This window comes from Alligator mississippiensis, chromosome 1, assembly GCF_030867095.1.
Source record: "Alligator mississippiensis isolate rAllMis1 chromosome 1, rAllMis1, whole genome shotgun sequence".
Lineage (NCBI taxonomy): Eukaryota > Metazoa > Chordata > Crocodylia > Alligatoridae > Alligator > Alligator mississippiensis.
In genome coordinates, this window is record NC_081824.1 from 344,119,903 (window position 1) to 344,135,076 (window position 15,174).

Consider the following 15,174-nt stretch of genomic DNA (forward strand, 5'->3'; position numbering starts at 1 on the left):
GTGGCATCTCAGGCAATTGCAACAGATGACTAAGGGAAAGCAACACACTAAAGTTACATTAAAGAGACCCAGATGAAGTTATATGCAAGGCAGAACCAGAGCTGGCGGAAAGCTTCCAAATGAGATGAAGTAGCTTCTCCCTGAGAGTGGAGAGGCTTACATAGCACTCTGTGAAGTTCCACTGTAGACTCAACTGCTAATTCAGAAGGGTAAGTCTATCACCATTCTGGCAGCAATGACACAATGGCAAACAAAATTTGCTGGAAGGGAATTTTCCATTAGCACTTCTTTGTTTTTTTTCTATCTTGTCAGTCATAAGCTATAAGTAAAAACCAAGGTGACCTATCCTATGAGGACAGTGGATGAGGAAGTTATTCAAGTGCTTTAGGCCCCTGGCACACGTTACACTTAAGACATGATTAACCAGTTAATCATGTCTTGTTACCCAGCCACACACTAATCCAGTTAAGTGTGATAAAATGAGGAATAAACCAGTTATTACACAAAAACGTGTAGTAACTGTGTTGCTGGCTCCTATCATGCCATTAATTGAACATGTGGCCAGGCAGCCGTTGGGGCAGTAGAGAAGGGGTGGCCCCCATAGCTGGGGGCCCCTCAGCTGATCTGGGCTCTCAGTCTCCATGCATCCTTAAGGCTGGGAACAATCAACTGTTGGGGCTCCCAGCTACAGGGGTGCACCATGTGCTCCCACAGCTAGGACCCCCATCAGCTGATGGAACTCCCAGCTGCAGCTTGCTACTTGTCAGCATAGGAGGAACCTGGGATTATGATACATAGTCTTTCCTTCCATATAATTTTCCACGTATAAAATGTAATTATTGGGGGATCATCTTAAATTTGCTACCCCCTACTGCTGCAGCAGGGAAAGCAGCAGCAGGGGGGCAAGTGGGGGCAGTAGCAGAATAAGCAGGCTGTCCCCTGCCCCTTGACTCTCCTGTGAGTCTGCCCCCCTGCTGCCTGTACCCCAATTGTCTGCCTCTGGTGTCTGCTTTGGCCACTTGCTTTCCCCTTTTCCTCCCCGCAGCTTACCATGTGAAGCAGCTCAGATTCTGGCTCCAGCTCTTGCCCAGATCATGAAGCGCACAGTGGCTCTGGCTCACTTGCCCCAGCCCCAGGACCAGAACAGTTCTCCTGCCACTGCACAATCTCCGCCCCATGCCCCACCCCACTCCATGTTGTCTTCCCTTGGGTTGGGACCAGTTGGAGCAGCATCTGCCTCAGTTGGTACTCAAATCCTAGAGAGTTTCTTCCCCCCCGCCCCATTTGAACGGGGAAAAAAACCCTTCATGTTGGACTTGAGTACATATGGTATTTCAATACATTTCTAAAGATGCTGAACTAGGAGTTATGACTTGTCCCTTGGATTCTGCATGCATCCTCAGCAACTTTCTTCTGTTTTTTGCCAATTAACTACAGAAATTATAACAACTATCATGCTAATATACAAGAAATGCTCTAATTGGCCTCCTTTGTGCTTGAAAGGAGGATGGATTTCTAACAGGGAAAAAGTACAAGAAGATAAAGGATTGTCAATGTACAAGTCACTGACTGTAAAAGCATGGCTCCTTTCTTGTTAATGCCCTTCATTTCCCTGCATTTGAGGTCTGACACCTTCTATTCACCTTCCTTTTTGCTTTTTAGAGACATTGGTCCACAATTCTTTTAATTCTCTCCTCTACCTTTGATGAGCGATATGACCTGCCCTTTCATACACAATCCCCCACATGTAAGAATTCTTTAATTGTGATAGATTATTTTCTTCTACATCCTCACTTTGTCTCTCTTCATTCTCCCCTTGGTAGTTTCCAATTTGGTATGATCTTCTGCTGGCCTACCACTGTGTCATATTCCTAGAAGTACACTGTAAGCATTAGTTTATCAATAATCAAAAGACCCTATACATAGTATTATGAAATGGGAAAAAAATGAGACAGAGTTAGAGAAATCTGGTGATAAAACAGTAACATTACTTAAGACTCTTCACCTTCCATCTGACTGACTTGAAGTACTCAATACAATAATACAATCAGTAAGAAGAAGAAAAACAGACACGTTACTATTCTGTGTGATCAGTATCTTTTGCTGGAGACACAGAAATTGTACTTCATCTTTATTAAGACTAAACTTTAAGGCCTTAATATTCTATACATTATTCAAACTGTTACAGTTTTATTCAGCAGAGGTAATCAATCAGCTCATTAGTTCTGAAATGCATTTAGCAATATACTTTGCTAAGACATCATATAAATAGTAATTGGGCTATTAATATCCTTTAATTATCAGTGAAGAACTAACAAATCTAGGACATAATAACTGCTGCTTTTTTCAAGAAATACAAGAGCCCTTCAAGCTTTGCCACCTTGAACTGTTCTCTTGTTAATAATGGACAGTAAATGATTCTTCTGTACATCACGCACACTGTCAAGATGCTTCAGCTACTACAGGGTTTTCTTTTTGTGGACAGCAGCACATGTCAATTTTGGCACGGACATTCTTTTTTTCCCCAAGTTTATAAATGCAAGATGCTTCCTTGGTCTCACCACAGGCAGCTATCAAAACATACATGGGGCTAGACATAAGAAAGAAGGCTCACTCCACACTGACCATCATTATATGATCCTGGATATCATATCAATATTCAAAATCCATCCTTTAGATCTGCAGTGTCTCAAGTGCAGCTCAAGAACCAAAACATGATCACTGAATCTTCAAATGCTGCTTTGGCTTTCTTCTCCCATTAACTGCAGGAGTTAAGCTGATCAACTGCAAGTTTTCATTGCTGGTGAATACAAAGATTTCTCTTAATCAAACAGAAACAATACACAAGCACGTAAATGTTATGCTTATGTTCATTTAGTCTCAACTTTAAAACTAAGTGCAATTCTTAAATACATGGCAAGTTGCTCAGTTACCTAAAGGTGACACAAAGTTTGGACACTCATTTTAGAAAACTGCAGCCAACAATTACCTGGAAGCATCAAGAGCAAATCCTCCCTCTTTAGGACTGGGGAAGAGCATTTTGGGAAGGAGATTTCCCTTTCTTCTGAAGCGCCAGATACTGATCACTGCTGAAAGGCAGGGTACTGGAATGGGATGGAGCATTAGTCCAATTTATTATGGCAACTCTTACATGCTTTCTTCTTTTCACAACTTTATTAAATAAACTTAGCAGCTTGTACAGTTAGAAAATAAACCAAGTTAAAATGCACAGTATTTAAAGAGCAGGTCTTGGCTTTTATATTGCTCTTGCAAATACATTTAGCTTTACTTTAACTCACTTCCCCAACAGTCCTATATTTCTTCTTGGAAACTATGCTCCATTTGTATCTGAAGTGTTTGGACATCTTACGAACTTGGATGTCAACAATTAAAACAAAAGTATAACAACTGTGAGGCATGATAAACCTGCATAAGGACAGGTAGCACTATGGACACAGGAATAAAGACAAAAGGCCTCTGAAATCAGCCCTTCCTGGATAGAACTAAAACTTCTGTTAAGTTTGAATAATTTTTCATGTGTGGCAAAAACAAAAAACCAAAACCAAAAATGAGATTAGATCAGCACAACCTTTACAATAATCACATAACAGAATCTGGACATCTTTTGTTTGTCTCTAGCGCATTTATTATTGGTCCTATACTGGCCTCTAGTTTTCATAGCTTGTGGGAGACTCCACAGTTCTGTCTGGTAAATAGTAAGCATCAACACTACACAAATTTCATAAGCTGAGCCTAAAGTTAACCTCCAGTGAACCGCCTTCTTTACAACATTTTTCAGTTGCATTCTATTTTACTTTCTTTTATAACCTATTGGTCCCTCCTCTTTCTCCCTGAAGGAAGAAGGGTTAGGTGGCATTTTATATCTTAGACAACATAGATTCATTCTTAACAGACTGCAATGTTGTATGCTGAAAATATGGTCAGTAAATAACACGGAGTCCCTAACTGTCCACAAATATTCCACCAAAAATGGAGCAAAGTCAAAAAGATAGAAAATAATGGTCAGTCTCAGTTCAGCCAGTGTGGCAGCTGATGTTCATATGCCATAGTCTAATTTAATAGATACTTCTTCCCAGCTTAATCTAGGTGTCAGTTTAGCAAGAAATCTGGCTCTTGATATCCAAATAGTTTAAAGTCTCCTTCAAAACGGGCATACAGGCGTTTTATATCTCGCTTGCTAATTCCTGAGAAATAGCGCTCTACTTTTGTTTTGTTGTATGTTGTTATGCCTGGTGGAATCGTGGGATAGGATACCAGATGGTCTATTCCTGCTGCTTTCAAGATATACGGAGCATCATCCTCTAGAGTTTCATGATGTCCAATCACAGTGTATGATATTTCACACGGAGCACAAAGTTCCACATACGTTACCCAATGAATGATGTGATCCCCAAACTGAACATCTAGCCATCGGTGATTAGGATCACCCAAATAACGCACAAAGTCCTCGAACTGCAGCCCCCTAGTCTCTGTGCGATTCTTCCTATATTTCCGGATAATACCAGGAGCAATTTCATGCCTATACCAGGGTTCAAATCGAGGATTGTGGACAAACTTGTCCTTAAATGCAGAAATAAGTCTCTCAAATGGATCTCTTACAATAAAAAACTTGAAGTATAAATTCAATCTAAAGGAAAAAAGAAATAACAGGGATTAAAAAGATGGATGAAGAGAACAAGTTACTGAAGAGCTATAAAACTTAGATGAAACATGATGACTTCTGTAACAACAACATGGCTCTTAAGCCCTTTTCATTACCTGCACCTATTACAATGAGCAAGGCTTAAAATGTTTTACTTACTTTAATGAGTACAAGGAATTGAAAAATGTAAAAACAAGGAAGGTTTAGCTTTGTTTCTATAATTTAGGGATTAACTGAATCTTGCTAACTGACAAAAGAGGGCTGAATCCCATTAACAGCGAACAGCTCTGAACTCCTAAATGCAGGAGTCTCAGGTGCAAATAAGAACAAAAATACAGAAAGTGATCCACAACAGCTGGGACATACACAGTGGAACACACACAAGAGCTGAGCTCTCACTGCCAGATGGCCAGACAAATTACTGCTATATAAAACATAATTTTTACTTTTTATTTAAAATTTTGAAACACATTTCTTAATTATAGTTTACAAAAACAACTTTCATACCTGACAGGGCAGAATGATATTCAGAATCATAATTTTTTCACAGTTAGTTTTGACATCAGTAAAGATTTAGTTTTAATTTACTGTAAACAAAGAGAGGCAAAATGCATGGAAGTGGAGACAGTACTGCCCCCTACATGGGTAACCTCTCAATCCAATACCCGCTGAAGTCAATGAAAGGACTTTCATCAACTTTATTGTACAATGGATCAGGCCTTCAATTGCCTAAACTAACAAGGTAGGACTAGAGAGGAGCACAAACCAGATGCACACCATCCTCTGCTCCCCTACTAAAATCTTTTGTCAGTTTGGTACAAGACTCCTAACCGAATCTTAGCTTTGGGTCTTGAACCAATTTCTGTGATCGTCTGAAAAGCAACAACCCAGACTTTGTAGGAATTCACCTTCAGAACACCCAGTGTCTCAAGGCCACCTCCAAGGTGAACAGTCAGGTATTAAGCAGGGTTGCTCACTGGAGACAGAACAGCTGACTCTCCAACCTTAGGGATGTGATAGTAGTTTCTAAGGGAGATTTTACAAGGACCAAAGTCCAAAGGATCAAAGTCCACTGTAAACACTGGGATTTATTCCATCAATTTTAATGGACTTTGGACCAGCTCCCAGATTTGGGGTCACCTCTCTCTTAAGGAGCTATCCTTACCTAAAACCTGCTCTTCAAAGTGGCTTGTAAAAGCTATGGCCTTGGATACAACAACAATTTTTTTAAGCCATCCACATAAAAATCTCTTCCCAAGTGTCCACAAACATTTTGCTTCTTGCCCTCTTCCTTCCCCAACCCTGATTTTTGTGGCATCAACATGAGTAAAGGTGGTAGAATCTCAGGTACACTTAGATGGTAAGCTCTTCTGGGCAATTTGTCTACTGCTTGTCAGAAACAACCTGAAGATGTGTGGTTTTAAGTAATAAACAGATATCCTAAATCAGTCGTCCCCAACTGGTTAATTATGATTGACTGGTCAATTGGGGAGCCTCTTTTGGTTGATCCTGGGGCAGGGCATGCGCATGAGCACATACCCCTCCCCCAGCCCAGCAGGTCAATCTATGGGGGAGGGAAGAGGCGGAGGCCAGATCAAGGCCCCTGCAGTAAGGGACTGATGGTGTGACCCAGCTAGGAGCAGAGGAAGGTGAGTGGGGCCCCAGCTCAGCCAGGTGGTGGGAGGACTGGAGCCCAGGGGGCTCATCCATGGGTGGGGGGAGGTCACCCACCACTGGATGCACCCCAGCAGAGGCCCTGGGAGCATGTGCCCCTCCCCCACATCTCTGCATGGGGCAGAGGTACGCCTTGACCCCTGCTAGAGCTGGCTACATGCAGGTGTGGTTCAGCCCAGCAGCGAGACACATTTGGCAAACACCCACTCCTGGACCAGCTGCAGCAGGGCTCGGGGTGCAAAGTCCAGCCTGCAATGGCAGACACCTCCGCACAAAGATGGGGGGACACATACCTCTCCCCCCCCAATGTGGGGCAGTACAGTTGGCTGCAGCAGCAGTGAGTGAGGGTGTGGGGCAGGCCCTGCACAGACAGGGTGGGCGCAGGATGGAGCCGCGAGCAGCTTGTCCAGTGGGGGCATATGCCCCTGGATGTGCACACGGGGTGGGGCAGGCTGCAGCTGTGAGCTGGGGCCAGGCTCTTCCCAGCAAGGGTGTTGGGCCATGCTATGCTCAGGCCAGGCAGTAGCAGCACTGGAAGGGGAGCTATGGGGCGGGGGAGGGGCTGCAGGCACCCAAAAATGTGTTGTAGCCCTCCAACCCTCTCCCAGCACTGCCGCCACCTGCCCTGAGTGCAGCATGACCCAACACCCCCTGTTGGGAAGAACCCAGCGCAAACTTCTCATCCCCCTGCTGGGGGAGGGGAGGGGACAAGCAGGCTTCTGCTGTGGGCGGGTACACTATGCTATGCTCTTCCCGGTGGGGCCTGGGCCGGGCTGCACTCAGCATGGGCAGCGACAGCAGTCCTGGGAGGGGGTTAGGGGACCTATGGCAAATTTTTACGTGCCTGCAGCCCCTCCTCCCCCTGTAGCCCCGCTCCCAACTCTGCCTCTGCCGCCCGGCCTGAGTTCAGTGCGGCGAAACACCCCCACTGGGAAGAGCCCAGCACTGCCCCAGCCCCAGTACACCCTGCCCTGCCCTGCCTGCAGATATAGGGGCACACACCCCCCATGCCCTCCTGGGTTGCATGCACTTCCCAGACGAGCTACTCGCAGCTCTGTCCCACACCCTACCCCAGCTGTGCAGGGCCTGCCCCTGACCCACTCCCTTACTCACTACCATGGTGGGGGGAACAATTGAGGCCCCAGCAGTGAGGGAGAGGGCAAGGCAGAGCCAGGAGTAGGGGCTGGGGAGAGTGGGGAACAAACGGAGGTCTGGGGGGGGGGGGGGGAGGACACATACTCCGGGCCTCCACTTGTCCCACCGCCCTGCCCGGCCAGGACCCCACCCCCACCCTCCCCAGCCCCTGCTCCTGCCTGTGCCCTGCTCCCTCCCTCACTGCTGGGGCCTCAATCTGCCCCGCCCCTGCCACTGCCCTTTCCCCTCCCCCAGGGCTCTTCCTCCAGACTTACCTGCTGGGGGGAGGCGTGCCCCCCGAATAGTTTTTTCTCCCTCTGCCTGGATCTGCACCCCACCCCCCTTCCCTCCCCACAGACTGACCTGCGGGCGGGGTAGAAGGAGGCAGCACACAGTAGATCTTGAGTTGCTTTTTAATTCAAAAAGTGATCTCCTACCCAAAAAGACTGGAGACCACCATTCTAAATAGATCTATATGGAATTACCCTTTTGAATTACATACTGGAATTACCCTTTGGAAATAGGTATGGGATGGTAACATCAGAATTCACATAGCCAATAAAAGTACACTGATGAACAAAGGGTATAAGAGAAGTAAAAGCCTCCTTGGTTCAAGGTCTGAATCTGAAATGTGCAGTTTCATTATTTCCCCTTCTGGTTTGGAAATTCACCAACTTCCCTAAGAAATCACCTCTCACCTTTTCTGTATTTCAGAGTCACTGAAAGAAGATAAGCGTGGTAGGCCATTCTTCTCGTGGTCATGCACAATGTTCTCTGGAATCTCTTCTATGGAAGAAAATGCTCCTAGATAAATCAGACAGATAGAATGAAAGGAAAGGAAAGGAAAGGAAAGGAAAGGAAAGGAAAGGAACAAAAGAACATGTCTTTCAGTGGTGGATTTTTGCCTGCTCTGTGTTGCTTCTATCTATGGTTACTGGATTTACAGTAGTTAAAGAACAGGAGATTCTGACCACAATGCTAGCAGCTGTTAACACTTAACAGAATACCTCTTTTGGAGATCTGTTATGTGATGACTACAACTGTAGCCAAATCAGTTCAAGTCTCTCAATAATGCATGGTGAACAAGTTGTTTCTCTAATAAAAACCAAGCCCTCCTCCCCCTTTGCACAACTCTCCATGAAATGCAATTGGAAAGACTTTGAAGATTAACTCCGAGGAAGAGAAAAAGGGGTTTTTTCCTCTCATTTTTTGTTGGAAACAAAACCAAATGCTGTAAACTTCTAGTTGAGCTGCAATAACATTAAACACTTTGCTGTCAGTATCTTAGCTGTCTCCTCTCCTTCCTGCCCTCTTTTCAGAACACCTATACACTAAAATGAAAAATTTTAAAAATTCTCATCATTCAACATCCACAGATTTTAATAATAAAATCATACGGAAGTATCTCCAGGACTTTATCAGCAACTAAGTTCTGCCCCGCGTGGTTAAATATCCTGCTCTGCAAAGTGATATATCCACGCAGAGCACAAGGGAAATCAAAAGGGACTCTTTCTGTCTATAAGGCTATGAGTAAATAAAAATGGTACTGTGCCTGGCATCATTGCCCTCATTGCCTTTACTTACATAGTAAGTTTGCCCACCAGTGCCCCACCAGCAGTAATAGGTTACAATGTTGGAACAAATACAGAATCATAAAACCAAGCCGTTCTATGTGCCTCTTCTACCCTAGTGCTTCCACCCTCCACTGGAGCTACTAACGATGAGAAACAGTTCAGTAAAAAGCTTAGTTTAGAAGATGCCACAGTAATTCACAGAACCTAGATCCTAATTATTTTGGGCTTGTGCTATATTAAATTTTTTGATGGTTTACTTGTGTGAATTTAGAGCTTGCAAAAGATGCAAGACTGGTCAGCCATAAAAAAAATGAAACCTCCCAGCTGGATCCCTATATATTGAGCTGGAGAATAAGCCTCCATTATGGATAAAGAATCATAAATATCCACAATTTGAGAGCTGAGCTCACCAGTGTCAAACTAAGTGCTGGTATTTGCTACCAGGCACTCATCTACTGGGAACCGGAGCAAGACTGCACATCTCTCACCATTGGCCATAGCACTCAAATAATAACTTAATGTTATCAAACTGTCATGAGTTCATATGAGTAACCTGGAGGCAAAAGTTTCCAATTCCCAGTCCTGTCATTCATGCCTAAACAAAAGCTTTCCAATAAATGCATCTAATCCCTCCAGTACTGTTACAAGTTGCTTAGGGCAAGACTAACACTCCTCCACCATTAGCAACCCTGAGCTGCTCTTTGCATGCCCTCCATTTTCACTGAGTAAGTACTCTCAGTACTGTAGAGGATTTCTTTGGTAAGCCACTTTTTATGTTCTTCTAGCTGCACAATAGAGCATCTGCCACGGCAGTAGTGCCAGCTTCATTCTTAGCCTGTGTGCGTCACTGACTTCCATCTTCCTTTCAGAATAACTTTGGAGACAAAGAGATGCCAAAATCTCAGAGTAAAATCTTAGCATATGTTATAAATTCCTTCTATTTAATAGCTAGTATTTTCCCCAAGGTGTGGCTTTCACAATCATTTAGACATCTATCTATACTTTCTGTGGGGTTCCAGCTTTCAACCCCTTATGTTAAGATGGAAATTACATCCAAATTAATGCTCTGGTACTGGTCATTAAGGTGTAAATTGTCAAGGACAACCTTGCTTACAGTCTAACAAATGCAAATACCACACTGCCAATTTGTGATTTCTTCTAGACAGCCCTACAGTCTTGCATGGTACTGCCAGTGTAAGTAACTGAGACCATCTCATATATACCTTTGCTTTCCAAGTTAATTCTTGAGTTGCAAGTTGCAGGATATTCCTTATGCTATCCCCAAATTATTATACCCATTTACCATTTAATGATGGCATTTGCAAAATCTCTTGTGTATACTAAACCATCTTGTGGTTTAATTCATGCTCATGCTCCCTTTGAACTTTTTCTTCGTAAGGCTGTCAATGGCAACATTATAAAGGTGACACCAGAGAATGCACCTTCCTTTGATACTTGTGTTCAAGTTAAAGTGTTCATTCAGGTTTGCATGCATTACACCTTAGCATAAAGCCAAAAGGATGCAAATTATTTTTCCTCACATACCAGAAGACTTCACACATGTAGAAAGCTATTTTGTATAGAGTAAGTGTGACCTGTGCTATTTTATTAAAATAATTAAATGAAGCTGTGTTATTTTAATAAAAATCACAATGCAATCTTGTTACACTTATTTTAATTCATTTTACCATTTTCACTAATCAGGCTATAATCCCCAACTGCTTGATTGATCTCTGATAATTCATGACATGATTCATTAATAATATACACTTAAAACCTCAGTTTTATAGACTTGCGCAGCTGCCAAATTTAAAATGGAGAACTGCAGTCAAAATAACAAATCCAGCCTCATGCCCTGGAAATTTACAGCATTATTGAAAAACTAAATATTTATGACCAGAAACTTGAAGTTATGAGTGTTCCTTTTATTGCTAGGTTCAATCATAGTTTCACAGTTGGTAGGGTAGTTGGAAGGGACCTAAACAGATCATCAAGGCCAACACCCTGCCATGGGCAGGAAAGAATGCTAGGGTCAAATGACCACACCTAGGTGATTATCTAGCCTCTTTCTGAAGACCCCCAGGGTAGGAGGGAGCACCACTTCCCTTGGTTAGGATCTAGTTGGTTCCAGCTCCTAGCCGCCCTGACTGTGAAGTAGTGTTTCCTGATGTCTAGCCTGAACCTACTCTCAGTCAATTTATGGCTGTTATTCCTAGTTACTCCTGGTAGTGCTCGGGAGAACAGGGACTCTCCCATTCCAGAGAGTTTAAAATTGCCTTGGCTTAGGGAGCTATAGCACTTTGTAACTAGCATCTTAAACAAGTGTATCACGAAGTGCCCTGACAGCAACCCTGCTACATTTATAAGAGTCATTCCTCAGTTGCTCAAATTGCTTTGGAGTCAAAACAACAATATTCTTTTTAGCAGAAAGACATTTTTAAAGATGACATTCAAAAAGCACTGAAAGGAACTGCAAAAAATGAATGACTGGAATGAAGTAACAGTTAGTAGGAGTATGCAAAGAAATTGATTTCAATGCTTTCCCATTTGTGTTCCCATTTTCCCATAGTTTTGCCATTCCCCCTGATCAAAAAAGCCCATTAAAAATAGAACAGGTACCATTTAACACGATTAAGACTTTTTTCCATTGAGTGTTGCCCACTTTTGGAGTCTGACAGAACAAGATCTTGTGCTTGTCACACACAAATATTCGGTCCAAGATGAACTTGGAAACTGTAGTATGAGAAAGATTTCTCAGGGCTACGTCTCTGCAAACATTCTGTAGAAGCTCAAGTCTTTCCATATGGATCAGAGGTTGGTGCATCAGATTTCCAGAAAGCGCTTTTCCAGTTGGCTTATTATTGAAAAAAAAAGAACAGAAAAGCAAGTGTTTTGCTTTTATATCAAAATGTAAAGAACAAGAAATCAGTCTAGCTGTGTCAATTTTCTTCCCCTGTGCCCTCAGCACCCTCCCCCCCAAAATATTACTGGCTATTTACTGAAGTGATGCCACTTCAGCCCATCTCTTAGTAGTAGGGGTGGATCTAGGTGGTGGTGAAGTGGTGCAGTTGTACCCCTCACCTTTGATTCCTGCCCCACCCAAAATTTAAAACCAGCTGCCTGTTTTTTTTCTATTCAGGCAGTGCTAAGAGAGTCAATTGATTTCATGGTTCATTGTAATCTCCCTAATTCCTGTTAATCTCTCCATTCCACAGCTGTTAATGATCCTCTATTTTTTTTAATAGTCTCAATATTCCACTAATCAAACTATCCTTTCTTCTGCAATTTTGCTCTGTTAGCCATTCCCAGTAATGTCTCTCTTCTATTTCACAGCCCTACAGATTATTTTAATTCTAGCTAAAAACCTTAACTCAAGTGTGAGAATATTAACTCGGGTGTAGAAATGACTGACAGTGAAGTACTGGAGGTACTGTCAAGGTACTCAAGAAGGCTCAATTTTGTTTCATGAAGCTGAATAAGAGATGTACATTTAACTATAATGACTAGCAGGCTAGTGATATCTCTTTTGACTACTCTTTGCCTAGTTCATTGTGGTTTCTTTAAACTGTATATGTAATTTAGTAAATTAGTGCATGTTCCAATAATGATATATATTTTTTGCTTTTATCTTAAATGCAGTAATATAGTGCTAGCCCCTTAGCATATTAGTAAAGCATCTAGCTTCTCTATAACTGGAGAAAAATGTGTTTTGTGTTATATGGGACGATGCAAAACACCAGCTCCACCGCCCTTTTCAAAATCCTAGATCCATTAATGCTGAGCAGTGTTGCTACTGGTGCTGGTGTGCTTTTTCCAATGACCATCCAGAACTGCAAGTCTTTCTCTATAGCACTTTTTGGCTTGCTGTAACAGGGTTTGGTCTTATCTGATCTGTAGTTCGGAACAAACCACACTTTTTTGAGAGCCTGGAGAATATATTTACTGAACTGCCAGTGGCAGTTTTCAGGCTACAGGACAGGAGAAATTCAGCAGAAACTAAATATTAATGGGGAGGGAGAAGGAAATTCTACCCTTTGGTTGGCAAAGAACCATTCTGTCTAAGTGTAGTCTAATGTGATGTCTTCCACCAATGCTTCCAATTCTTCCAGCTGCAGCAAATTGAAAATTGCAAAATTTTGAGCCTGTTTCACTGGTACACTTAGAACACTATGAGCAAAAGCCCTTCTACTTGGCTACTTTTTGGGAAAGTAGAGGCCTGCACTAGAAGTATTCAGAGTAAGGAAGGATGATCCTAAAAGAAAGAAATCCTCCAGTCAAAAAAAGAGAAGAAGAAAAAAGTGGAAGTGGGAGGACTAAGATTTTATTGTTTGTTTACAAAGACATAAGGGTAAACCTCTCAAAATTATTTCTGGTGGAAATGATTATTGATTACACAATTCTTTATTTTACTTAAGGTACTGGCTTTCCAAAAAATAGGTAAAAGCATTCTTATTCTGTTAGAGATACTGGGATGCTTAGGAAAATATCTTTAAAAAAATCAGGCCCACAGATTAATACTTTGAAATAAGCAGTCTGGGTTTAAAAGTTCAGCAGACAAAGCTGTTTTACCAATCTTGCAGGGCAATAAAGCTTATGGCCTTTGTGCCATAAGCAAAAGGCTTTAAGGCTAAAGCATTAAGGCTCAGAAAAAGTTATTAAAAACACAGACTTAAGGCCAAGCATGTGCTGTGAGATCTAAACTTAAATTATTTGATCCTCTGAAGAAGGGCATCTCTGACATATACTCTAAATCTCACATGAAGCAGATGGGGTTTTAGTGACAAACCTACAGTCTGTTGGAGGGGTATGACTAAAGGCCTGCAGGAGGACTGAAAAGTCCTCTTCTAATCCCTTCTCCAAAGATTCTTAAGTTGTCCCTCTGCACTTTTATTTTGTTACTCCACTTCCAATCTTTCTTCTGCGAGCAACCTCTCCCCAGGCTGCTGGTCCATTACATACCTCCCTCCTTCACCACTGTACCTTCAAGCACCATGATTTCCCTTTCTTCTCATTTTTTAATTGCCTCCAACTTTCTGTTCTAAAGCCAGGCCCTGGCAGAACTGCCAAGACAGCCACTCTTATTTCAAAAAGGAAGGGAGGAATCCTTTAGTTATAAAATGAGGCTGTCTTGATATCATCAATATTGGTTGGGGAGGGGAATTCCCCTTTTCCTATCAATAATTCTCCCTACTAATCAATCTGCAAGATCTCTCTCACTGAGGGAAAAGACCAGATATTTAATTAAAAAGAGGGGACAAAAATACATGGCCATCAGTCATTTTTCCCCATTTTAAGCTAACCTTTTCAAAGCCAGTCACCCACCTGGATAGTACTATTTAAAACAATAATTTGTATGTTTGGGGTGAAATCAATTAATTTTTGGTCCCAGACACTGGATTTCAACTAGATGAGTCAAGTGAACTGGTTGTGAAGGGTGGGCTTGCAAAGTGTGAATTTCCCCAGACTCATTTTCAATGGAATACTGCTCTCCCCTTATCCTATGCTTCTCTACTACAAAAAACAGTATAAAAGTTAGAAAGCTCTAGGGACTCCACTGAACTCATCTTTTTTGAATATTTCAGGAAATCCAAACATGAGAGAGATATTCTACCTTTGCCCCAGATCTAATTTACCTATCTGGGGATTTTAGCAGTAGGCCAAAATCCAGTTAAACAAAATTTAGTTACAGCATTGGCTATGGCTTGGCTATTGACATCTCTGGAGTCCCCTCTCCTCCCCCTTCCACCCCATGCTACTAGTTCAAGCTGTATTTTATTGGTCTAGATTTAAATTATTGTCCCTGCCACTGAACACAAAATGTTAGAAAGATACAACATGAAAGAGGCAACTTTAACATTACTCTCTCGTATTAATTATGAGCTGTGAAACCACTTGCTGTTGTTACTCAGGTAAAGTTCAGAAGCATTTGATTAAGTGAGCAAAGAAACTCAAATGCCTTTATCCATATTTGGATACAGTGTCAGGAACTTTAGATGCAGCATCTATGAAACGTATATATAGAGGCCAATTAAAAACTTTTTATTTTTCAGCCCAATGCCATCTGGGAAAATATAATCTTGCTTTCTGCATCCATTTCACTTTGGCCATGAAGTAACTTGGACAGCCTAA

At 42.2% G+C, this 15,174-nt stretch overlaps 1 protein-coding gene across 11 annotated transcripts in view; it reads right to left on the minus strand.

Annotated features, from left to right (window-relative positions):
- Window positions 1-2,080: 2,080 nt before the first annotated feature.
- Window positions 2,081-15,174, minus strand: part of CHST10 (carbohydrate sulfotransferase 10) — a 30,631-nt gene continuing 17,537 nt past the window's right edge. For 9 of the 11 annotated variants that reach the window (XM_014600491.3, XM_006271386.4, XM_019485068.2 and 6 more), the window contains 3 exons: window positions 11,665-11,899; window positions 8,170-8,275; window positions 2,081-4,648 (listed from right to left, as the gene is read on the minus strand). In XM_014600491.3, coding sequence (XP_014455977.1) covers window positions 4,111-4,648; window positions 8,170-8,275; window positions 11,665-11,899 — 879 coding nt within the window. In that variant the 3' untranslated portion in view covers window positions 2,081-4,110. The remainder of the gene's footprint in view (window positions 4,649-8,169; window positions 8,276-11,664; window positions 11,900-15,174) is intronic. The other 2 variants (XM_019485070.2, XM_019485069.2) reach the window with 2 other exon arrangements.